Genomic DNA, 25,094 nt, shown 5'->3' with positions numbered 1-25,094 from the left:
TGTTATAATAGAGGAAAGGGAAAACTTAAGAAAGATTGTGTTTAATTAATAGTTTCTAGATGTGGACACAGTGTGAAGTTCATAAAAAAAAAAGTTTTTCTAAGAATATTTCCAAGTCTTTCCTCACACAAAGGGAAATGGGTTGGGGGAATTGGGTATAAGTTTATGGAAGTAAGGGGCAGCAGTCGAAAAAAGTTTGGGAATCATGGAGTTAGTATGCGGATATCATGGAACCACATACTATGTGCTATCCATCTAAGTAAATGAATTTGGTGAAGAATGTCTGAGAACCTAATAGATGTAATAGTGATAATTTTCCATATGATTGAAGGTTAGTTTTATTGAGGTTTCCATGATGTTAAGCTAAGGAAAAACTGTTGTTTTGCAACACTGAATGACTAATTACAGAACATTAAAGTAAAATTTCATTTTTGTTCATTATCATAACTGAGGCTTTTATTGACAAAGAAAAAATAATCCACAAATCCAGGGAGATATTTATAAATAGAAATGATCAACAGCTGCTTTGAACTTCCCCAATTTCTTAAGAGGTCGAGAGACACTGCACTGCAGTTACCGTCATAAATGGCATTTGGGGATTTGCAGGTAAAGATTGGGCCTCTGACTAGACCACATTTCCTTCGATTCCTTCCACTTGGAATGGAGACACCTACATTTCCAGTCTAAGCCTCAGATAAACTCTATTCCCTCGTATTTGGCTTTTCCGATTTCTTCTTCGGGCAACAATACTTTGCCCGTGACCGTGAAAACGGTGATGTAAGAGGCAATCTTACCGTCTACCTCCTCCGACTTCAGTGCCACGATCCACGTGTCCGAAGTCTCCGGTACGAATTTAAAAGAAGAAAAACCGCGAAGAGGATCGAGTTTTCCCACTACGTTCACGTTTATGAAAGAGAAATTCTCGCTGGCTCTCAGCAATAGATTGGTCCCCCTTCTCTCGTCGTCTTTTTCGTTGTAAGACGAATGGCTGGCTCTTCGCGGAAGGAAAAACCACTGACGGTGGACGTCGCTCCAGGATGCGGCTTCGTGTATAATGTATCCTGAAAAAGAAAAACGTATTAGAACTTCCTTGCAGAACTTCCTTCTTTATCCCATAGTAAACTGCTTCAAAAATTGGTTAAGTGTCCATCACATCATCTAACCAATTCCAAACACTAAAAAAAAATTCTTTCATTTTTTATTCCTGTAAAAGTGTCAAGTAAGAAAAACTTTCAATAACAAAGCTTTTCTTTCACAGAAAGGTTCTTATAACTGTTCTAGAATTGAAACAAAATTTTTGTAATAAATCAGGTATATGTATTAGATTAGAGGGCATTAACTATTTCTATTAACTGTACGAATACCTTACTGCTATCACACTAGAAAAGCTTTTTAAAATAGTTTACGTATCTGTTTCGCTATTGATAACTTTACTAATTCGGTAAATAGCAGGGGCTACAGTCGTGTAAAAATCTACCGACTCCGACCGGGGTCGCAATCATTAACAAAATAGGCCCGGGAAATCTGTGTCGTCGCACGACCTCGGAGTAGAGGCATCTTTTAGCTTAGAACATAGAAACTTTTTATTCCAAAGTAATGACAGTCAATATATAAATGTATTTGATAATTTTTACTTTCCCGGTTGTTGTATATTATTAACAGAGGGAAAGTGTATCGATCGGTCAAAAAAACAACCCCCCTCCAAATTTTTACATTGTTGGACTTGGGACACCTTGAAATGTCAAAATATGCAAAATATTCTGTTCCCCCCCCGTATGTATGGATGTTAGACTGCGTGAGGTGCACGATTTTGTTCGCCCTGTTTAAAACTCGGTAACTTCCGTGGTTTTTGAATCTGAGTCGCACGGTTTAACGCCGGAGTTTTTAAGCTTCGAAGTGGTTGAACTAAATTGTGCCTCTCCACACACACTTAATATCTGTGAATACAGAAAAAACCTAGAATGTTTTTGCACTTCTCCATGTTCCTAGGCTTCCCGAGTCCAAAAACATAAAAATCTGGGGAAGTAATTTTTTGACCGATTGTCATTCTTTTCCTTCGTTATACAGTATAGGCCTTTAAACAGCCAGGAAAGTAATAATGATAACAATTCTGATTTTTTTAAAAAATAAAAAAGATAAAACAAAGTAATTTTTAAAAATAACGGAATTCTAAAGAATGGAAAATAAACACTCTACCGAAACTTGGCTCGGTGGCAATGCTGTGATGGTTGATGCCGTATCTTGGATGTCTGGATAGTGAAGTACAGTAGAAAGACAATTATTCGAAACAATTCGGGACTGGGGTTGTTTGGATAACTGATTATGTACAAAAAAATATATTCACCTATCCCATGTTGCAGTTTGTTCAAATCCAGGCACGTCCTTAAGTATCCTCTCGTGCTGCCGACAAAAATATTGGAGTAGCCCAAGATGTAGCGAAATATTGCCGCACCACAGCACTAGTGGAAATTTAAATTTGCCGACCGGAATGCTTTCGGTCGATCGATATTCGGATAATCGACGCTCTACCGTATCACTGTTTTAAACATCCAAATTTGAAGAACAGCCAATGTGATTATATTTTTACAATGCACTGGGCACTGGAAAAAGTATTTTAAAATTTTGTACGATTTCCTTTTTTATCTGTGCTCGTATCAGAACTCTAGCTTAATTTTGACGTAGAGATGAGTTTTATTAAAAATCGTGAATATTTTACTCATTATTAGCATTAAGTTTGACCACACCGGAGATACGACAGGACCCCTTCTCCACCCTGTCAGTCTTTAATTAGAAACCAAAATTTAATAGCATTAATGCGCCTTTATATCAAGCTACCGTCCAAATTTCGTTTCTTAAACTTTACTCTCTGTTCCGAGATATTGTTTAATATCTCGGAATGGGTAAAGAAATTAAACAAATTAGACACCAACACACGTGCAAATTTTCCCTCTTTATTTGACATTTTTTGGGTTTGGGATGTCTCCAAACATAATTTGCAAAAAACTTTAAGGGTCAAATTTGACACGATTCCAATACTTTTTCTGTTTTATACACACAAGTCAAGAAAGTAAAAGGGGGTCGGCAGATTTTTGACGACTCCGACAAAAACAAAACTCCACAGCCCTGGTAAAAAGAAAAAAAAATTGGCTTTTGAAGCAAGATTAATGTATATATGGATGACAGACTGTCGGTAAGGGTAATGATTATTAACTATGTACAGTACATGTCGTGCAATAACTGATACCTATTTATCATTGTAAAATTTATAATATAACTAGCTGACTCGGCCACGCGTTGTTGTGGCTCAAAATTTATCTATTATAAATGTGTAACACTTCCCCCGTGGGGAGAATTTCAAAATATCCCTTCTTAGTGTACAGTACGTTCTCGACGTACCCTATTAAAATGCAATCAAAAACGCATATAAAATAGTATAATAGAAGCCAAGTTCTTCACAGTAAGCCATAATCCTGTCCATCTCCCCCTCCAGTGGGGGAAATTTCGACATGTATATTATATAAAAACACGTGCGTATTCGAATGCAACGTTGTGTCAAAATTTCAAAGGAATTGGTAGGAACAAACGAACGTTATATTTTATATATATATATATATATATATATATATATATATATAGAAAATGATCTGCTTCAGTCCATTCTCACAGAAAAGCATGATGCCTCACAGAAAAGCAAACTTAGGTCGTTGGAAGTTAGCGCCATCTGTTGGACATAAAAGCCTTAATCCATATATAAATATATTTTTGAAAGGGGGGAAATGGTGGTCTTCACATGTGCCAGAAACCTTTGCGGGAGTGTATTAAACAACTTCCCGAAGTTTCGTGGCAATCGGATAAATGGTGTGGTAGTGCATGAAGGACAAACACACACAGGTATTTTCAGGTTTTCCATAACTTTCCGATATGATACTAAAATATTAAATCGACTAGTAAAAACTCTGCATTACATGGAAAACAAATCATATACAGTGGTGCCTCATATAACGTACTTAATCCGTTCCAGGTGCACATCCGTTAAGTGAAACGTCCGTTATACGAAACGCATTTTCCCATAGAAATACATGTTAAAACATCTAATTTGTTCCGCAGCATAAAATAACCGTACTGTATCATAAAAAAATGAACATGGGGTGCGTTCTTTTATTCCTCCGCGTAACTCTGCGGGAGCGACATCCGTTTAAAAATTCCTGCGGAGCGCGCGCCGTCGAACAGCAGTTTACGGTAAAAAGCAACATGGCGTCTTCCGTGGCTCAGATAGTTTCGTTTCTGGGTGCATTATGTGGTTTTATGAATGAAAATTTAAAAATTGTGAAAGCGCGAGTTAGCGCACACGGTGATGTAAGTGTCTTTACGAATTTTTTTTCGTGGCTATTTTGAATGCTCTTTCAACAAATAATCCATTTTACGGTTAAATTTTACAATTGGGACTCATCTTTTGCCTTTAAAAGCTCATATTTTAGAATTATAGATTCCTCCATCACGATACTATCGATAGCGTGAGCGCTGCCATCTTTCTTTCACTGTCGTTCCTAAATGCCTACAAACAGCAGCGCACTCCCGTAGTAGCGGAGACGCAGAGCTCCGCTACTACGTCTCCGGTTACGTTTGTTTAGTATGTTAGGAAAATACTAACGCACCCATGGAGCAGACGCCGATTATGCCGAAAAGTCCATTGTTTGCAGCCAGTCTGTTGCTCGAGTCACGTAACGGCCAAACAGAAAGTCCGTTGTTCGCAGCGTCCGTTATACGAGGCACCACTGTAATTCAAAATATCACGCATTTATGTTTTATAACAGCGTTTCTCAAAGTGGGCGATAACACCCCTTGTGGGCGGTGAGTAAATCTAGGGGGCGCTGGAGGCAGGGTACTGAACGGTGACCAAAGGCAAAAGTTGGGGTCACTGACAGCCGTTCCCTTTCCTCTGTTAAACGTATAAGAGGAAACATTGCGTTTAATGGTTTCCAGATGTTGAGAACAATGTACGGTAAGGGCACACAACGTGTGAGATTTCATAGAAAAGTTTTCCTAAGACTATTTCAAATCCTTTCTCACACGAGAAAATGAGTTAGGGGGCGTTGGGTATAACTTTACGGACAAAGGGAGTGGTGGATCAAAAAAGTTGTAAAAAACGCCAACATACATACATATTAATATGTTTTTAGAGGTCTGTTCCTACTACTTTGTCTTTAAGAAAAAGAATTGATCAAAGAATACTATGTATTTGCAAAGTTTTCTTTACCATCCTTTTGTAGTTCCATTATTATTCCACAATTTGCCAAAGCTAGGCAACAGTTGTAAAAAAAATTTCGCAAGTATGCAGGCATTGTAAAAAGTACAAGTTAGTCCTAGTAAGATCGTATGCCATAAGAAAAATTGCCGTATTCGCACTGTTTCTGTTTTTCGTTGCTTTGCTAGTTATCGGTGAGGATCACGTGTTGAGTAAATTAGTTGTTTTGTGCACAGATAAAGCTATTTTTCTACATAGTTACCATACAAATTTAAACATTTGTCATAGCGTATCGCCAGCTTCTCTATGACTTCTGCACACTCGGTTACTGCCAAGTTCTTGAACCGGCCATTAACGGCCTCTTTCGGTTCGTTGTCACTTCCATAGTGATTCCTGGCCAAAAAGTCCTTCAATTTTGGGAAAAGATGGTAATCGCTCGGAGCCAAGTCTGGGCTATAAGGAGGATGTTCGAAAACTTCCCACTTAAACTGCCAAAGCGAGTTCTTCATCAATGTAGCAGCATGCAAATGTGCGTTATTCTGAAGAAGCGCGATGCCTCCGGACGACGATCCCCGCCATTTGTTTTGAATGGTGCGGCGTAGTCGACGAAGAGTCTGACAATAGGCCACTGCATTTATGGTCTTCCCTCTACGCATGTAGTCGACGAGTAGTCTGCCTTTTTGATCCCAAAACACTGTAGCCATAACCTTTATGGTGCTCAGAATTTGTTTGGCTTTCTTTGGTCTTGTTGCCGATCTGGAATGATGGCAGATCCCATTCACATAATGAGTTACTACGAGAGAGGAAGTCCCAGATTGTGCGCATGCTCCATCAGTCTGTGTTTAGTACTCGTTCCACTAGCATCTTAGTGTGGCTTGTGATTAAACATTTTTCCAAACTTGTGTTCATACATAAACAACCAGAGCCCATTGTATAATAAACATGCCAAACAATATGCCGAATTCTTGGGCTCTGTAAAGGCTATAATTAAATATTAAAAAAAATTGAAATAAATACAGTAATTTCTGTTTTCTGCAAATCAAATTTGTATTCCAGGTTGGTTCATTCTGTGCTAGAAGAAATAATGATTCATGCTCCTTAACAATGTATATTGTATAATTTTCTTTGAATAAACGTTATACATAAAATATTTGAGTAGTTTTTTCGGCATGGAATGCATTATCGTATTTTACATTAATTTATATGGAAAAAACTGTTTTGCAATACGAGTAAGATTCTGGAACGAATTATGCTTGTTAAGGGAGATTCCACTATACTATTGTCTTATTTGTTTTTTTTTTTGAAAGCATGCAAGAAAGTCCATCTAAATCCACTCTGTCAAAAAAGAGACTGGTTGAGTTTTACAGGCAATAATGATGCAGACTTTTGCCAAGAATAGAATTTAACCAATAGAAAGACAATTTATGCTGTCCTTCAGAAGAATGTCAGAATTCAAACTCTAAGGTAGCCGCTGTGAATTTAATAATACACATGCCACATTTGGTTTGAAATGAAATTGAAATGTGGCATAGTAATTTGAAAATTTTCAATCAAAAGCATTATTTTGATAATGTATCTTTTGTAATATTTTTTTTATGAGGACTCCCTAACGACTTACTTGTGACTGCAAAGCCATAGATTATAACAACACACAATGCTTTTCTCAATACTGGGATAGGCGTAAAACTGTATATTATTATGGAAATTATATGAATCTTGTCGACAGCCTTTATTTATACAAGTATGCATGCTTAGATTCATTTTTAAATGTTTTACAAATTGAAACTTACATTGAGGATTGTACTTCTTCATATTTTTAATGGTATGATGATGATTTTCATTGAGTGATACTAGTAGTGATGGGACAATACCAAAATTTCTCCCAATTCTGATTCTACTGAAAACTTTCTACATTTTAATTAATAATGTAAATCGTTAAATTTTCTAAAATAAAATAATAAATGTAACATGCTCATAAACACCAAGTTTAATTATACAAATTCAATCTCCATATGCTTCAATTGTGTACTACAAAATAAATCTGTAATTTATTTCAGATAAAGTTAAATAAATATTGCAACACCACAGCTAATTCCTTTTTACTCAAACTAAAATTAGTACACATAATAAAAAATTCACAAATTCTAACAGCTACTCAAGAAAATCACAAACTAGAGGCATTAGAAAGTGTAAACCTAAGAAGAACCAGGAGAAAAAAAATGCAAAAATTGGTGACACAAAGACTGCAGAGATGTAGAAATGCCAAATAATTATAAATGTGACTATTGCTGTATGTGAATCAAGTGAAATGAGTGCCAAAGCTATACCATGATAACCAATGGTTAGACAGCATTGAAAATTGATTACATACAAATTTAATAAATTCTTAAATAAGCAAATAAAACAAAATTGTAAAGAACACTTCAAACTTAAATTAGCAAAATACACTCAAATTTAAAACAAATTTTATATGTTTATTTAGTTTTCCTTTAGGGGCATAGTATTACCTTACTTTCCCCTATACAGATACAGATTGCCAGTCAAACTGGACCAATGCCGGTCAGATGGGAAACCCTAACTCCCCTAAAATGCGGACAGTCAGAACCGACCAAGAACCCGTTGCTCTTACTACACGCAAGAAAAGTCTGCCATGACATACATATTACCTTCCATAAGGGGAGTCGTGTATTCTCTGCTTTGTCAACATGAAACTTTCCAATAAACTAATACTTTCTTTATTTGTTTCAGTCAAAAATTAAAAATTTTCTTATTCAGAATTGGAAACTGTGACGAGATTTGCCCGATTCCAATTAATCGTTCCATCACTAGTTAGTTACTACAGTTTGAACCATTTAAATGGGCACTTCAAAATTTATTATTCTTTTTAACAATTCTTGTGTTTGCAAAATGAACACTCGGTGCAATGGTTCAAACCAATAACACCAACTCAAGTGTTCGCAATCATGCTTTCAACAGACATTTCAATTCGTGGAAATTATAGAAAGAAACCTGTCCAATAATAATTGGTATGATTACATGTCAAGAATGCCACATCAAAGCATCTTTCAATAAACAGGTATAATATAAGGAATAAAAGCTAATACAGGAAAATCTGCCTTAACACATGACGTCAAGAATGTTGACATGAATAAGGTCTACATTTGGGGAAGGTTTTGACAGTCATCAAACCAAACCACTTTTCAACCAGTTGTAGGGAGACTATACTGTACTATTTTTTTTTGTTGTAAATAAATACAACTTCTCTTCCTCAAATACTTAACTCAAAGAAAACAAAGCACTCTATAGGTATCAATGGAATAGCATAGGGATTTAATGTTTCCAATTTGACTTTTCTCTAAGTCAAAGTTTTTCCGTGATCTCCCGACACCGATTTATGTTACTTTCAACTTCCCCAACCTTGGATAGAATAAATTGTAAAATTCAAATGATCTTAATTATCAGATAGTTGTATTTACTCTCCAACATCAATTTTCAGACAATGTTCCAGTCCAAAGCGAGAGGTTCTCTTGCTTTATCTCAACAAGATGTACCTGTAAAACTGTTCAATTTCATAAGTTACATTGAACATTTTGCTGAAAGGCATTAGACAGGCTGTTTAAAACAAAAAAAATACTATCAAAGATTCTTTATATAATGCAAGAGAAATAAAAAATAAAAAATGCCAATTTGAATACATCTATACTCTTGTTGTCTTAACTTGAGTCTGTACCTTGACATTTTTTCCTGCCCCTTGGTGCTTCGAGTTAGAGAAGTTTTACTGTAGGTGTTTATTGCAGCCCCAGAGTATTGGGTATTCCTTATTCCTCTGTAAATGATTTAATAGTTGAAGTTGTCAAGCCAAACTAACCTAACTTATGTTGTAAGAAATGTGTGTGTATATAATATATACAGGGTTCCAACTCAAATTTTTGTTTTGAATTCCCTGACATTTCTTACGGTGTGGAATATCGACATAATAAAACAGCATTTTACTTACTGTGAACATTGAGTACATCTATCCCTCTGTTTGCACAGTTGATATGTTCCAAAAACTGTGCCAAAAAGTATAGTACATACATCCTGTAGAAAAATGTTTGATAGGATCCACAACTTCAATGTAATGATAAAATCAGCAATTTACAAATAATAACGATAAGCTTTTTTATTTTATGTAAATCTAGGAAACACAAGATAGCATAAAATCAATAAACAGTATTCTCTAATATACAAATAGTCATGGCCCCCAGACCTGAATCAATGGCAAGCCCCCCTCCCCTCAATTATCAAATTATCAAAATGGCAGACGATATTGTTCGGCTGTCAAATGCCACGATTGGAAATGGAAAAATTCTGATAAAAGTTTTTTCAGCTTTCCTCGTGACTCAGAAAAGTAATTTTTATACTTTTTTGATTGTTATATTAAGTTATAGTAGCTTAGAATACTAATTAAACTCCAATTAAATCGAACTCAATATTCCACAAAAAATACAAGCTGGCCATCTTCATACCGGGCCCCCTGACTATGGTCTGGTCGGTCACTACCATGTGAGGGCCAAATAGTACTGTACTATTCTTAAAAAAGACGTCCTTTTTGTTGAAAGATTGTTAACTGTTTTCCCATGTAAAAAAATCAATCAAGCTGCCTAGTTTGATATTCGAAACTGTAACATACTACAGTATTACTAGTATTACTACAGGTATGATCAATGTTGACAGTTTTTAAGCCCTAAATTTGCCAAAATTGGTGATAATTGTTACCCAGCTCTATTTGTATCAAAGTGCAGGAAATTAATGAATTCTGTAGTCCATTACAAAAGTATAAATTTATACCTTAATAAATTTTATAAAATTTTAATATACTGGAAAGAAATTGGAAATTATGCTTTGTTACACAATAAAAATTTTTAAAATAAATATTTGTAATTTATTGGTATTTTTTATCAGTTATTTATCAATTTTTGCACCTTTTTTCTCATTTTTTAGAATCAATTCATTAACACCGTACTCGAATTGATGGCGTAAAGGATAATTGTGTGGGGAATCCAAAAGGGTTAATCAATGTAACATTATCAAAAGTATTGCAGACATTTTATCATGAATTTGAGAGAATAGTTTTTAAAATCTCAAAATGATGATTGGTCTAGCAGTATATTATATTAAGGGCCGTTTGATCCCTGGAGTTTAGCAATGCTCTCCTTAGTGTTGCATTTTATAATAATTCTTCACATAGTTGCAGGTCACTTTTAAAACTAACATTAATTGTCAGTAAAAGTAAACCTTGTTTTAATGTTTTGACATTAATTTTTAAAAAATTTTTGTATTAAAACAATTTGATGTGATTTAAAGTTCTGATTTTGAGTGATTTTAAAATATATTCTTACAATATAATAGAATAATAAGTATGACTTATTACATGCATAAAATTAAATTTAATTCATTACATGCAATTGTGCAAGGTGCATGAATTTTTTTGGGGCACTAAGTGCCCCAAAAAAATTCAGTGTTTTTGGAAGTTGGTTTCGACGATATCGGATAAGGAAAGAATGACATAAAATCATGCACATAAGAAAGATACACAATTTTATAAACAATGGATTTGTACATCTAGTGGTGTCCTCTAATACAAAAAATATTTTGATAGAAAAATGGATTTGGCTGTATTTGTAATAAAGGTTGCAGCATTACCTCTTGCTGCCTGCAGACGGCTACACTTGGTTAGCCATATTCTGCAAATGAAATCAACAAGAAAGCTAAGCAGACAGATTCCCTGACTTTCCAAACACTAATGGAAATCCCTGATTTTCCGGGTGCATAGGAACCCTGTATATATTAAACACAACATATACGATTATAATCCTATACTGTACTACTAAATTTACAAATCAATCTATCAAATTATTTCTCCATTTACAGAGTAAAGAAGAATACAAAATTTCTTTTTCAATTTATTTCATTGGGAATGGTGAGCCTTTTTGAGTGTGCGGCCGGACAGTAAGCATACTTAACATTAAAGATGTGTATGAATGCCAAAGTTTGACTTCAAATAACGATATTTAAATAAATGAATATGCTTTAAAATAAATGTAAAAAGCTGATTGAAAAAGACGGACGATAAATCGAAATTTTATACGTTACGTGCCACAGGTTCACCACCCAACCTACATGTAACGAATAATTACAAAAAATAAATTAGTTATAAAAGAGGTATTACTAACTACGTAATGTCAATAAAAACAACTAGCATGTTCGAATAGAAATCTAATTACAACACCGTCTGCGTGGATATATATTAAAAACCATAGAATAGACACTGTTGCTACACAAAACGAAATAGAAGCCCTAATGTTCAATATGAAATATAAGGACATTCATTTCACAACAACAGCGGAATCTATTTATTATAATTTTGTATGGATAACTTGTAGCACCATGTATCTTGCGGGAAACCGAGAACGGAACCTTCGTATAACCTGCCCTATCATATATCCCACGTCTCTAAGCAGCTATTAAAAACAAGATAATTACCAGTATACTGTTTAGAATTTGCCATCTAGCATTAAAACGTTGTTTTTTCCATTCAATTTCTGTAAACGATTCACCGTAGATATACATAAAACAACAAAGTCCAAATATTCTGTAATAGCCAAATTAAAATTGAATAATCCAGAAATTAATGTGATTAACTATTAATTGTTCTAGTATGTTTCTTATTATTTGGCATTAATGTTACGCATTCAACATTGACATTAAGAACAAATCATTCTACCACGTTTATAACATGTTATTTGATATGTTGATTGAATACATTTTGCAAGCTAAACATTTTTTTATATTTAATAACAGGATAAAACATTAATCTGCAACTGTAAAATTATATGATTCCTTCCTTAAGGAGATGCAATCTGTTATAACTAATTTTTCAAGTTTTATTAATGAGTAGTAATTAAAAACAAATTTATTAAATTTGTTCCTTTATAAACTTTCTGAATTTATTTATTAATAAAATTTAATTGAAAAGTAACTATTTTGTTACACAATCAAAATTATTAAAATGAAAACTGAAAAATGATCGACGGTACTATTTAAATTACAATCGTTTATAATTTCTTGCACTTCGTTTTCATTTTTAGACTAGCTCGTTTAAATCAAACGGCGCACGTTATTTATTTCAATAAGGCATTTATAAAATCCCCAAATGTTTTAAAATTTAAATATGATAATTGATACTAAAATAGGGGCTTGGTCTCATATACTTTGCCATTTTTCGTGAGGATTTGTTACACATCACTGTTACTTACAATAATTCTACGTAATGACATTAATGTCGCACGATAATAATGTTTCTTCCTTCGGACCTTCTCACAATAAAATAGTTACGTCGAAACATACTACTCAGACTATTAATAATTAAATAACTAATCTACTTTTTAAAATTTTTAAAAAGTAGATTAAGTAGAATTTAAAATCGTCACACAAACTGCACCTCCTTTCAAATTATCTTTCAAACACGAATGACCTGCAGGTTAGACTGACGAGATTATGGTGGTCGGAAACAAAACTGCAAAATAAAGTGTCGACGGACAAAATGTTATGCACCTAGATAGAATCGTCCGATTACTGCAAAACTCGGTACACGGCCTTCTCATAAAATAGATTACAAAGTGGTCCTAGAGGATTTCGACGGTATTACTGAAATCCTCAAGAATAAGCCTTGTTATGAACCTTATTGGGCAAAAGGAGAACATCCACTTCCAAAACATTTCAAAAAAACTCAATCTTAAGTTTTGCAAAATGTTTCACTAAAGACCGAGGCAGTTTGGCAGCACCAATTCTGCCGATTTACATCTCGAGCGATTTTTCTTTTCTTTTTTTAATCAATGCAATTTTAACATAAAATAATTCTAAATCATATGGCTTTATACATTTTGTCTATTTAACTTCTATTCAATTTTAGAATTGCTGCCTATTATAATTTGAAATTTTTATTTGTGTGTATATTTGTCAAACTACGTTTTGTTAATTTGAAAGCAAATGGATCGGTACAAGATACTGTACAGTGCAGAGACAGGACGATATTGTTTCCCTGGCTTCTATGAAGAATAAGTCATATTATCTCTTGCACATTATACAAAAGCTGATTTTTACACACACAGGTGTTTTATAACACTATGAGTAAAACATACTTTGTTAACATTTATAAAAATTTCCTTTCATTGTTACATTTTGATCAAACTATGCATAATGCAATATTTTTGCAAAAATCAAGGCTGACAATTTATGGACAATTGAATGAATTTTTATGCAATCTTCAGGATATTTTGCATTCTTGTTCAGTCAGAAATGATCAATTTTGAAGACACTTGACAGTTTTTCATCTATAAAAACATATATCACAAGGTTGGGATAAAGTTTACACATTAATAAAATAAATTAAACATCCGTGTTTCATCTCATTTTTAAGTTAGTAGGTGCCTTGCACAGTACATTTATAATATAGTGAAACACATTAAAGTATACTTCTAAAATAATAAAATATTATTGTCTGGATGTTTTATTTAAACACGAAGCTAAAGTTAAGTATTTGAACCCACTTAATGTCATATATTGATTACGGTTACAAAAATATTTATCCCCTCCAACCCATAAGTAAATAATGAACTTTACTCTGATTAATGTCACTCTGCCTATTAGCACAAATCAGTTAATGTCTAGGTATTTGTGCGCATGGTGGATTAAAAATGACCATTTAATATCGTAGTGTTTACAGTTATAAACATCTCAGAGTGTTATCAGTGTAGTCTATTCACATTTTTTTAATTATTAATGATATTTTGTTGTAAATCAAAAACCTATGGAATTTAAAAAGATGGCGCATAATGCCTCCCTTTAGTGACAAATTATTTAGTAATTAATTTAAATATAATTGCGGTAAAAGTAACCCAATGTAATCTGGTGGTTGGTTGGCTTTACAAATTTACCAGGTTTTGTGAGGTTTGTTTGTGTGTACATGTTATAAAATTTTGTGCTTTATAATATTTATGTCAACTCTACTAATGTCACCATATTCTGAAATTCTCACAGATGTGACATTAAATGGGTTTGACCATAGTTTAGACGTAAAGTTACATTAAATTATAAATGTACCATTTTTTCTTACCCTATGTTTTGTCCATTGTTATAAATGTCTGTTGTGTTTACCAGCAGATAGGAGGTTGCCTGTTTGGCATGTAGAGATGCAACAGCTATTCTTATTTATTTTTTTAAAGTATATCAGCATGGTTATTATTACAGGCAACTATTCCAAATTGCAACAAAGATCTGTCAATGGTATGTTCCTACTCTGCTTTCTTCCCTCAATTCAATTCAACTACATTCAAGTTAGGTTACATTAAGTACTAACCTGCTGTACACTATCCTCTTAATTGAGTGAAAGGAAAAAAATCTGTAAACATACATGCCATGAGAGACATTTTGTATGTAAAATAAAGTTATATCAACATTACACAACATTCACAATGATTACGAATCTTTGCAGGATGTAGTTTAAATACTATAAGCCTCCATCTGGAGGATAAGTTAAACATTCTTCATACAGATAATGAACCTCTTAGTGATCTTTGAATGGAAAGAAGTTCAAATCTTTGCCAGCAACTATCTACAAAAGAAAAAAAGGGAGTTTCATCCAGAAAAATCTCATAATACAAAAAAGTTTATTCATCGAGATGCAAACCAGCAATCTTGCAAATATAAGTCAGACATACTTCCATCCAGTCTTGTGGTTTTCACTGAAAGATTTTGCAAAACTTACAGGTAAGTCACTCAGGATTTTTTAAAACATTTGAGAAGCACACTTTCTCCCTTTGCTCAATGAAAGCTCATACCAGACTTATCCATACAAACAGTATTATTGAATACTTCAGGAACATGTTGTAAATTCTTTTCAGAGATATAAATAATTACATTTGTGGTCCCATTGCAGCCAACGTCACCAGACTGCCTTAAAATTGCTACCCTAGTATTCTGCAAAGTGACAAATTACACACCCGATATTGAGAAAATGGGCAAAGAATACAGGGACAAGGCTCACATTAATCGATTAATAGCTATAATTAACACCTAAACGACCAGTTTCCATCATTACTGGAAAACAAATTATCATAAAAATAAACTAAAATGTATAAAATATTTTCTTTTATGTACAAATAAACACACAAAACCGTTGTAATAAATTGCACGAACTGCCCTATTCGATGAACTAGAATTCTGAGAGTTCTAATTTCTAAGATAGTAATGCACATTTAAAGTGCTTTCATATATATTTTGTGTGTTTATTAAAGAGTTTTAATGCTGAAAGACGATTGTTATTGTGTTGTTCAAGTGACATTATTTTATCAAATAAATTGTAATTTAGAAATCTACCAGTTGCTTTAAGTGCTGACTTTTTCATCAATGACTTCATGTATATAATTTAATCAATGTTTCCTAGTTACAACAGGCTCAAATTTTTTATTCATCAGTTCCTTCGACTCTCAAAATATATTCTTTTATCGTGATGGAAAATCATTATATATATTTACTATATTAATTATAATGAAAACATTGAAAGATAACTGCAAATTAATGTTATTGTTTTAATAAGTGAGAAATCAAGACACATTTTTTTTATTATAAAAGATTAATTCCCTTTTGTAATTAATTCTTATTTTAACAGTTTAAAAAATTCTCAAATTTTGTTAATTGGAAATTTGGTATGTTGTCTAACTACTTACCAGGATACTGAATGTGTGCTGCCTTGAGAAGAGCCAAATAACGATGCCTCCAGTTTTGGTGTTCCACTTCTCCCGATGGCGAAATTACTTTGACCCACTGTGGATTGTGATTTAATATTTTACCAGATGTGGTAGTCCAGTCTTTGCCCAGACCGCCAACTATTAACTTCTGGTCTTTAACCGTGGCCCACTCGCACTTGAAACCTGCCATAATAATAAAATCCAGTCAGTTAGCGCACTCGTTTGTAATTAATTCTAAGAATATATTTATAACTTTCCAATCGTTAATCGAAAAAATTATTTTATACACTGCCAAATTAATATTCTAGCTATATATAAAAACAACTGGTTGTTTTTCAAATAGAAAATTAGCAGTTACTGTTTTAAAGAACTTAACAGCTACAATAGATAATTTCATCTTGTTCATTAATAGAGAGATTTTATAATCTTTATAAAATTACTAGCAGATAAGCCCAGGATTGCTCGGGCAAAAAGTAACGATAGCGAAGATTATTACATTATAGCCAATCTTACCCATTTTTACAGAATGCAAGAATTAGGTTCCACCTGTTTCCAGACTAATTAGAAAATTTTTAGATGGATCTAAAAATATGTTCGATTTCCCACAAAAACCGCATCTGTACCTGTAAATCTTGCACGTCGCTTTCTCTTAACACTCCCATTGTTAAGGAATACATTGTTATTTCATCCCCACATCCACTTCCTGTTCAGATATTGTTAAGGAATACATGTTCCGGGATATTCCCGAACATTCGAAAACATTCTGGAATGTTGTGGAATGCTCTCGAATACTCTCAAATATTCTGGACTATTCTATAAATTTCTAGAGGGCAAAACTTCCAGCCCTTATATCTTCAACAGCATGCCCTTCAGGTAAAAATGGGAACCTTCTTCATGAATGGGGGATAGAGGGCTACCACACCATATAACTCCCTTGACCGTACCGGGACTCATTTTTGAGTTTTAGCGGCACACACATTGTACACTTACTTTTATAATATATATTGATTAATTATTTTAGGTTTCACATCAGTAGTAGTAGTGACATAATTGATAACACTAAATGTTTCTATTCTCAATAACCATTTTTGCTTTTTTAGAAAATTTTAAAGAAATTTGAAATTTGTAACAGAAGTGGAAAAACCAATGCCATTGCAGAGAAAAACCACATGTTGGAGCATTGGAGGAAAGGCCAAGAATGGAATTTCCTCAATAGATTTGTTTTTGTATCATGATTCATTCACATGATCACACAAGACATCTAAAGGTATACAGTGGAACCTTGGTTAACAAGCACCTCGCATAACGAGCAAAGCAAATTGTGAAAAAAACGACTCACTTAACGAGCAATGTTTCGCATAACGAGTGACCAGGAAAGGAGAAGTCCTGGATTGTGCACATGCTCCATTAGTTTGTGTTTAGCACACGTTCCACTAGCATCTTAGTGTCGCCTGTGTCGATTACACATATTACGTTTAAACATTAACAATCACAGCTTGTTACATAAAAAATATGCCAAATCATGTGCCAAATTCTTAGGCTGTGTAAAGGCTATAATTAAATATTAGAAATTAAATAATTTGACAAGAGGTAGGCAGTTATGCTGCTATCTTGTATTAAATTTAATGATTCGAAATCAAATTTTAGAATGTCTGAATTAAAGATTATTTATTTATAATTATTAAATTTAATATGAACTAGAAGCATAACTGCCTACTACCTCTAGTCGAATTAATCAATTTAGAATATTTAATTATAGTCTTTACATAGCCCAAGAATTTGACATATTGTTTGGCATGTTTATTAGACATATTATCCGTGAGTTTTTTTTGTTTTCTGCAAATCAAATTCGCATTCCAGGTTGGTTCATTCTGCGCTACAAGAAAAGACGCCGACGATTCATTCTCCTTAACAATGTATATCGTATAATTTTCTTTGGTATTTATTTTCGGCATGGAACGCATTAACAGCATTATCATATTTTACATTAATTTATATGGGAAAAATTGTTTTGCATTACAAGTAATATTCTGGAACGAATTATGCTCATTAAGCAAGTTCCACTGTATATGTTATGGACTAAGTGTTTAATATGGACATTTTGAATAATGACAAACAAAATCTGGCACTATAATAAATTTCATGTTTTTTTTTTTTTTTTTTTTAAATCATAATTTATCACATTGACCAGTCACTATAAATACTGCTATGATCTGGTTGGGCAAAGTGATACTAAACAACTTGAAGAGTGATCATCTGAATGACGCTAGCCAATTAGCACTTGTGACCGAGTTGTGCGTAGGTATTGCATTAAGTATCGAATTTTAAATTCATGCAGCCAGTAATGAATCTTGTGTGACATTTTAATTTTACTTTTGCTTCTTAAAATAGTGTGTCCTTTATTGAAAAAAACAACGATCACGGAGCAATCATTAAGTAATATGAATAACCGATTAAATGAGTTACTAGCAACAGAAGGTCAGAACAGTCTAATTTTTAAACAATCAGTTTAGGCCTATTTGACAATGATATAAAAAGTGAGACTCAAAAACCAAAAAGTGACTTGAAGTTACAGTCCTTCCAACATTAGTAGAACATACAGTGATTGCCTAGAAACTTATTTTCGTGTAACTTTGATGAAATTTTCTAGTATATTTGATAGAAAAATATCAACAATTATTGCGCAAGTTTGGAGAAAAATTATTAATAAACAAAAGAGTTAGATATTATTATCAAAATTAGGACGTCCAACATTAATAGAATATGTACTGATTGGAATTAATTACAAAGAAAGTAATGATTAGAATCCATGAAATTTGCAAAAGTTATGATCAACATGTGAAAAGAAAGGTTTAGTAAGTTGCATAATACCTTACTATTAAAAATGGGGCAATGGAAGGACCTACAGAACGACAGATTTTCCACACAACCAGGAAATATTCATTATTTCATTATTAAAAACTTCCAATTTTTTAACCCCCCTACATATAAGAAATACCGGTACTCTAAATGATTCAGTCTCTCGAGGTCTCTATTTTTTATTATATAAAAGAGAATAAAGAATACAGAAATATGTATGTTACAAGATCGTATTTCATGCCGTACGTGCGTACGACAAAGCTAATGGAAACCATGTATACCGTAAGCATAAAAAGAGGCAAATTACACATCATTAGCAATTCGCTCGACTTTGCAATTTGTTAAAAATCTCATCCATCTCGGTTTGTTTCGACATCGCTCTTCTGCCCATTAAATACGACAATTGCCCGTCTACACCGAAACTCGTCGGGAAGGTCTTTGCAATTCGGTAAGACTCGACAACCCGGCTAAATTTTGGCATCGGCCCGTCAACTCTATACAATTCTTCGATCGTACAGTACGTAGCTTAGATGTAACGAGTGCATCGTCAAACTCTAAAAGTTCCCAGAAACTCCAAAATATTAACTGTTAGGTTAAAAAAATGAAGAAAAAAATCTACTATTCTAAGTTACAGATGTGCTAAAAAGACATAAAATTATATCGATTTCGTGCGACCTCAGAAAAAAAGGGTTATTCCACAATCTGTTAAAAAAGAGATTCTACCATATTATGAAGTATAGAATACTGTGCCATGTCCACACAAAGTTGCAAATATACACACACAGCCCCAAGAAAAAGGTTCAACCAGACCGGCCACAATGTGTGGAGCCACATGTGCCGGCAGCCAGTCCGGTTGAATTTAGACAAGAATCTCGGTCATCCCCTGGCATTTTGAGGAAATTCGACCGCGCTGTCGAAATGCTAAACAAATCGATGCTCCGGATCGAGCGGGAAAATCAAATTTTTTCCGGGTAACCCGAGAAAGGGCCGGCCCGCCAAAACGACGCCGCTCTCTCACCTTTAGCACCGTCACCATCGCCATCGGTCAGTATCACCCAGGGAACAGTCCGGTTGCCGACCAGCCTGTACACCACTCCAGTCCTGTCGTCGAAGGAATAGAGTCTTCCGTTGAAGGTCACCAGTTCCGACAGTTCCATGCCCCTTCCTCCCGCCGCCAGGGTCGATTCCAGCGCCATCTCGTCGTCCCAGTCGACGGCCACGTATCCGGTGGAGACGTCGAAAGTCAGATGACCCCTCTTCATGTAACTGATCCACCTGTCGGAACCGTCGGCGGACCGGGAGGCCCGGTCCAGGTCGGTGACGACGGCGATCCGGTACCGCACTCCGTTCTCCGTCGTCTCGGGAGCCGAAAGGGGGTAGGTGGAATCGTAAGAAGACGACCGTCCGTCGTCTTCCGGTTCCGGAGGACGATGGCTGCCGCCGGACCGCAAAACCCGGCCGTCGACGGTACCTTTAAAGGGCAAAAAATACAAAAGCAGCAGCAAAAGGCATCCCGCGCACAGTACAAAGGCGATAAATTTGGTCTGAATGTGTAAAGTGGAATTACCCATTCGGATCCAAGTCCAGTCTTTGGTCATCGGCATCGGTCGACGACGTTAATTCCCAAGTGGCAGACGCACGTCGGAGTCCGAAGCCGAATGTCGAAGGCCGGACGCCATCTCGCCGCTATCGGAACTTCCGTTCGTCACGGGAGAACCTCGGACGTCACGCGTGACGGCGACGAGACCGCGACGTAATCCGAAAAACTCGTCGCGCTTCCTTTGCCGGCGCCACCTGGCAGTCCCGTCGTCGTCTGCGTTTTTCGCCGGAAGTGATTCCTCTGTCGCCTACCGCGTCCGACGTAATTTTAATTTTTCCCTTTCAGTTTTTTCTTTCGCCACTATTTTCCCAGCGTTTTTATTTATCGTATAAATTAAATTACTGTACCGTTAAAATCCGGGCGATATCGCTAACTTCCTTCGTTCGAACGTAATTCGCTTGGACAATAACCAAAGACGAGAAACGCCGGATCGAAATACTCCAATAAAATATGGCATCATCGGGCGATATAAACTTTTATTTATAAAATTACAATTAAAACTTAACACGCCGATCGCCGTAATACGTAGCCTACGTCGGTAGCAAAAATTTTTGTCCGAAGGCCGGTTGCGTATTGCTCCTCTATCTACAATATTTATTAGCGAGGTTGAGGCCGAAGTTTTAAACGTGAAAACTTGTACGTCGGACGTTCTGCGCCGCTTTCCTGTAAGCCTAGAAGTTTGATAATGGTGTTTGGAATGTCGAACATGATTCCACTGACTTTCCAAACACCATTGTCAAACTTCTAGGCTTACAGGTAAACGGCGCCGAACGTCCGACGTACACGTTTTCGCGTTTAAAACTTCGGCCTCAACCTCGTTATTTATTATTAATTAAGGGTGTGACTATGCAGACGCGAATTTAGTAGCGAGAGAGAGGTTGCGGGCGACATAGTTCTCGCAAAGGAAAAAACATACACAAGCGAGAAATTCGCTCGCTGGCGTGAGCGAATTTCTGGTAATCGCACATATCTGACAGGGTATTTATCGCGTCGCGTCTCTTCTTGCCACATATTCTCGCTCACTCGTGTCTGTATTGTCGCACCCTAATATACGCTTTATTAACCAGGAATTCGGATCGTAAATGTAAAATTTACGTACTGTACTTCAAAATAAACTTTATAAGTTTTCAATAAAGTCTTCTTTGCCGAAATGTCTAAATTTCATGTTTACGATCCGATAAATGGTATTCTTCTCGTCATCCACATATCCAATTAGGAACAGTTTTATGATCGATATCAAACTTACGAACTTATTGTCTGGGAAAATTTCATATTTCAATAATCGTATGATTTGTCCTTTGATGTCATTTATCATCGTTCGAATTTCTTGGCATTGCGATGGAGGGAAATAATGCATTCAAACCGTAAATTTAATATTAATTTTAATACGAAGATGAAAAATCCGCTTGGCACACGTATCTTTCGCGGTTCGAAATAAAAACAGGTTTTTTCACATTTAATTTTAATACGTTCTTCGTACAGAAGGAAAGCAAACAAACAAACGAAGATGATCAAAATTTAAATTCTATCGCGTTCCTTCTATCAGACTACATTTCTACGCGTGTCTAATTTCCCGAGATTCCACGCGTGAACTACGTAACAACAGAAAAAATAATAATGTGAATAAAAATACATTCGGAACTGTAAGCATTATTGAGTTTATTTCAGCCAAATATATTTATTTATGTAAGGCAAATCAGTGCAAGAAATTCGTTAAAATTTGGAGCAAAGTTACTCGAAGCGTATTTCAAAGTTAATGTCGATATTGGATTGATGTAGTCTGGATTATGCGTTACGTCAAATTCGATTCCGTGACGCGGTCTTCGGGCCATCGATAATCTAAGTGTCTATAATTGTATAATCGTCTTCGGGGTTCGTCGACTATAGTGTAATCGGATCCTCACAGTAATCGATTAGAACGAGAGCGGAGCGAAATTTGATACCTCACATTTTCGGCAAGTTGAAATTAATTAAATATAAATAACTTATATCTTTCGTGCAAATTTGATTAAAACATATTGTAATAATAGATTAAAGTATATATAACGTTTTCTAATGAGAGATTTTTAGCAAAAACTGTTTTACATTGGTGCCGAAAAGACTTTGCGCGAGTAAACTTAAATAACAAGTGCACGCAAGAAACGACGGGTTAAACTAAAATGGCCTCTGCGAGGAGGAAGTCTGGCGATACTTCGAAAAATTCTGCAATACGGACAAAACGGAATGCACCATCTGCAAAAAGAAATTGAAAGTTTGTAGGAACACTACGAATTTTGCCACCCATTTGAGAAACAACCATCGTTACATATTGCTCTCAGAACAATTGCAAATGGATGATGTCTACACAAGGCAAATTGTGTAGATATCATCCATTTGCACTTGTACGTCGGACGTGGTGAACTCGAGACAGTTACTCGCCCAGCCAGCGCGCGCTCTCAAACTTCACTGCAACCAAGGGCGGCCCTAGGGCGATGCGAAGGATGCGACCGCACCAGGCACCGTCATCAGGGGGCGCAGAAAATGCAACGATAGAGCGTCTGCGCAAAAAATAAAACCCAATCACCTTATTACTACTTAACCTTACCCACCAAAATAAATTCTATACAACAGTGAGCTGGGTTGTGCGCATTTCAAAGGTATACACATATAGCGTAAAATTCGCACTTAACGTTGTAGACTGTTAACCTTTTCAAACAAATGTTGTTTTTTTTTTTTTACTGTTAATAGCGAGGTTGCGGCCGAAGTTTTCAACGCGAAAACGTAAACGTCGGACGTTCAGCGCCGCCTTCCTGTAAGCCTAGAAGTTTGACAATGGCGTTTGGAACGTCACGCTCGACGTTCCAAACGCCATTGTCAAACTTCTAGGCTTACAGGAAGGCGGCGCTGAACGTCCGACGTTTACGTTTTCGCGTTGAAAACTTCGGCCGCAACCTCGCTAATATACACCAGGGTACTTGTAATTGTGTACGATGTTTTTATTGTTGTTTAAATTCAACTTGTCATATTGAAAATTAAAATGTCCTTAAAAGAAACCTGACATTAAAAGACTATTTTTAAAACACAGTTTTTTAAAAAGTTACAAATCAGTTTATGAAAATTTTGAGTTACATTATAAGCTATTTTATATGAAATTTTATTTTTATCGATTCATTAATAATAAATTCTTATAAAAGTAATACAAATTAATTCTAAGATATTTTAATCGAATTTACTGAGAAAATAAATTTTGCAAAAGATTCTCAATTTTTATTTAGAAAATCATTAATCTTGTTTTTAATACTAAAAAAAATAATAATAAAGTAATAATTATTCTCCAGGAAGGATAAGATGCGCGCAGTTTTAAAGTAATGAAGAGTTTAAAAGATAGTTAAATAATTTTTTATTTAAAAAATAAAAATTAATCGTGAATCTTGGATCATATTAAACATAGCTTTTTGTCATTTATTCAGAAGCGTAGCCCTGCAATTTTGAAAAAAGACTTTTTCATGCTCGGCATTCCAAACGCCATTGTTAAACTTCTAGGCTTACAGGAAAGCGGCACCGAACGTCCGACGTACACGTTATACGTTTAAAACTTCGGCCTCAACCTCGCTAGTATTTCTTTTTCCGTCTAGTATTCTTGATTTGTCTACCTCGTCTGCTTTAATAGCGGCATCGAGCTTATGGCCCGATAATTCGGTAGTTCGTTTGGCTTTAATAATCAGGTTTATGAAGAAAAACTTGATACTTGCAGATTTCGTACTCGTTTGTATCCTTGCCCAATTTGCACAACCTGACATAATGCAGTTATTCAAGCTACTGGGCATGGTTAAAAGTTAAGACAGCGTAAGCACAATTATTCTAGATATTACAGGTTCTGACAAGTAAAGAATTTTGAGTCCTGCCACAAATAGGCTACATATTGATTATTGACGTTCTGTGACATACCATAACGAGCAAAAATTTTAAAAAGTAATAAGCGGGTATAAAATTAGTAAATACAAATGTATTCTGACAGTTTATGGGTTAATTTTAGTTAGTCTTCACATAAATTCATCTTCAAAACACAACCTCATAGTGTCAATATCGCCACAATATTTTTTTTTGTGCCAGAAAACATTGCATTTAGAATACAATTCTTCAATAAAACGTATTTAGAGAAAAATGGCATTGCACGCTTCATTTATAGAGTTGAAATGATTAGCAGCGCCGTAACTAGCCTTTTATGCGCCCAGTGCAAGCATCTGTAACTGCGCCCCAAAACCATGACCCAAAACTTGGCCCAGGTCATTTCTGCGCCCCCAGGATCTACGCCCTGTGCCCGGGCACCGCCCTAGTCATGGCACTGATGATAACTTCATTTTTATGAAATTAATCGTTATTAGTTTATTCAATTATACATGCTGTATACATGTACTGTAATACCCGATAGGATGGTGGGCATTTGTTAATTTTCCCCGAAATGTTGAAAATATCTTATTGATGTACTGTACAGTACGTATAACACGTAGGTAATACTGTATGTATATAATATATATATATAAATAGACTATAGACTTTACATTGATAATTGCTTCCTACTAATTTGTTCTTATGCTTTCTATGTGCATACATCTTATTA

The 25,094-nt window shown here is 35.0% G+C and overlaps 1 protein-coding gene across 2 annotated transcripts; it reads right to left on the bottom strand.

Annotated features, from left to right (window-relative positions):
• Positions 1–423: 423 nt before the first annotated feature.
• Positions 424–20,677, bottom strand: LOC136984109 (soluble calcium-activated nucleotidase 1). Of its 2 annotated transcripts, XM_067281034.1 has the most exons (4): positions 20,462–20,677; positions 19,913–20,365; positions 16,015–16,218; positions 424–1,061 (listed from the first exon to the last, which is right to left on the bottom strand). In XM_067281034.1, exons 1-4 carry the CDS (start codon positions 20,496–20,498, stop codon positions 691–693), a joined length of 1,065 nt encoding a protein of 354 aa, XP_067137135.1. In that variant the 5' UTR covers positions 20,499–20,677; the 3' UTR covers positions 424–690. The 2 variants fall into 2 exon arrangements, with proteins under 2 accessions (XP_067137135.1, XP_067137134.1); XM_067281033.1 differs by having other exon boundaries at positions 19,913–20,676.
• Positions 20,678–25,094: the final 4,417 nt, after the last annotated feature.

This window comes from Centruroides vittatus, unplaced genomic scaffold, assembly GCF_030686945.1.
Source record: "Centruroides vittatus isolate TY-2023 unplaced genomic scaffold, ASM3068694v2 contig_904, whole genome shotgun sequence".
Classification (NCBI taxonomy): domain Eukaryota; kingdom Metazoa; phylum Arthropoda; class Arachnida; order Scorpiones; family Buthidae; genus Centruroides; species Centruroides vittatus.
Note: the sequence above shows the minus strand (reverse complement) of the source record. Positions and strands in the feature narration are given on the sequence as shown.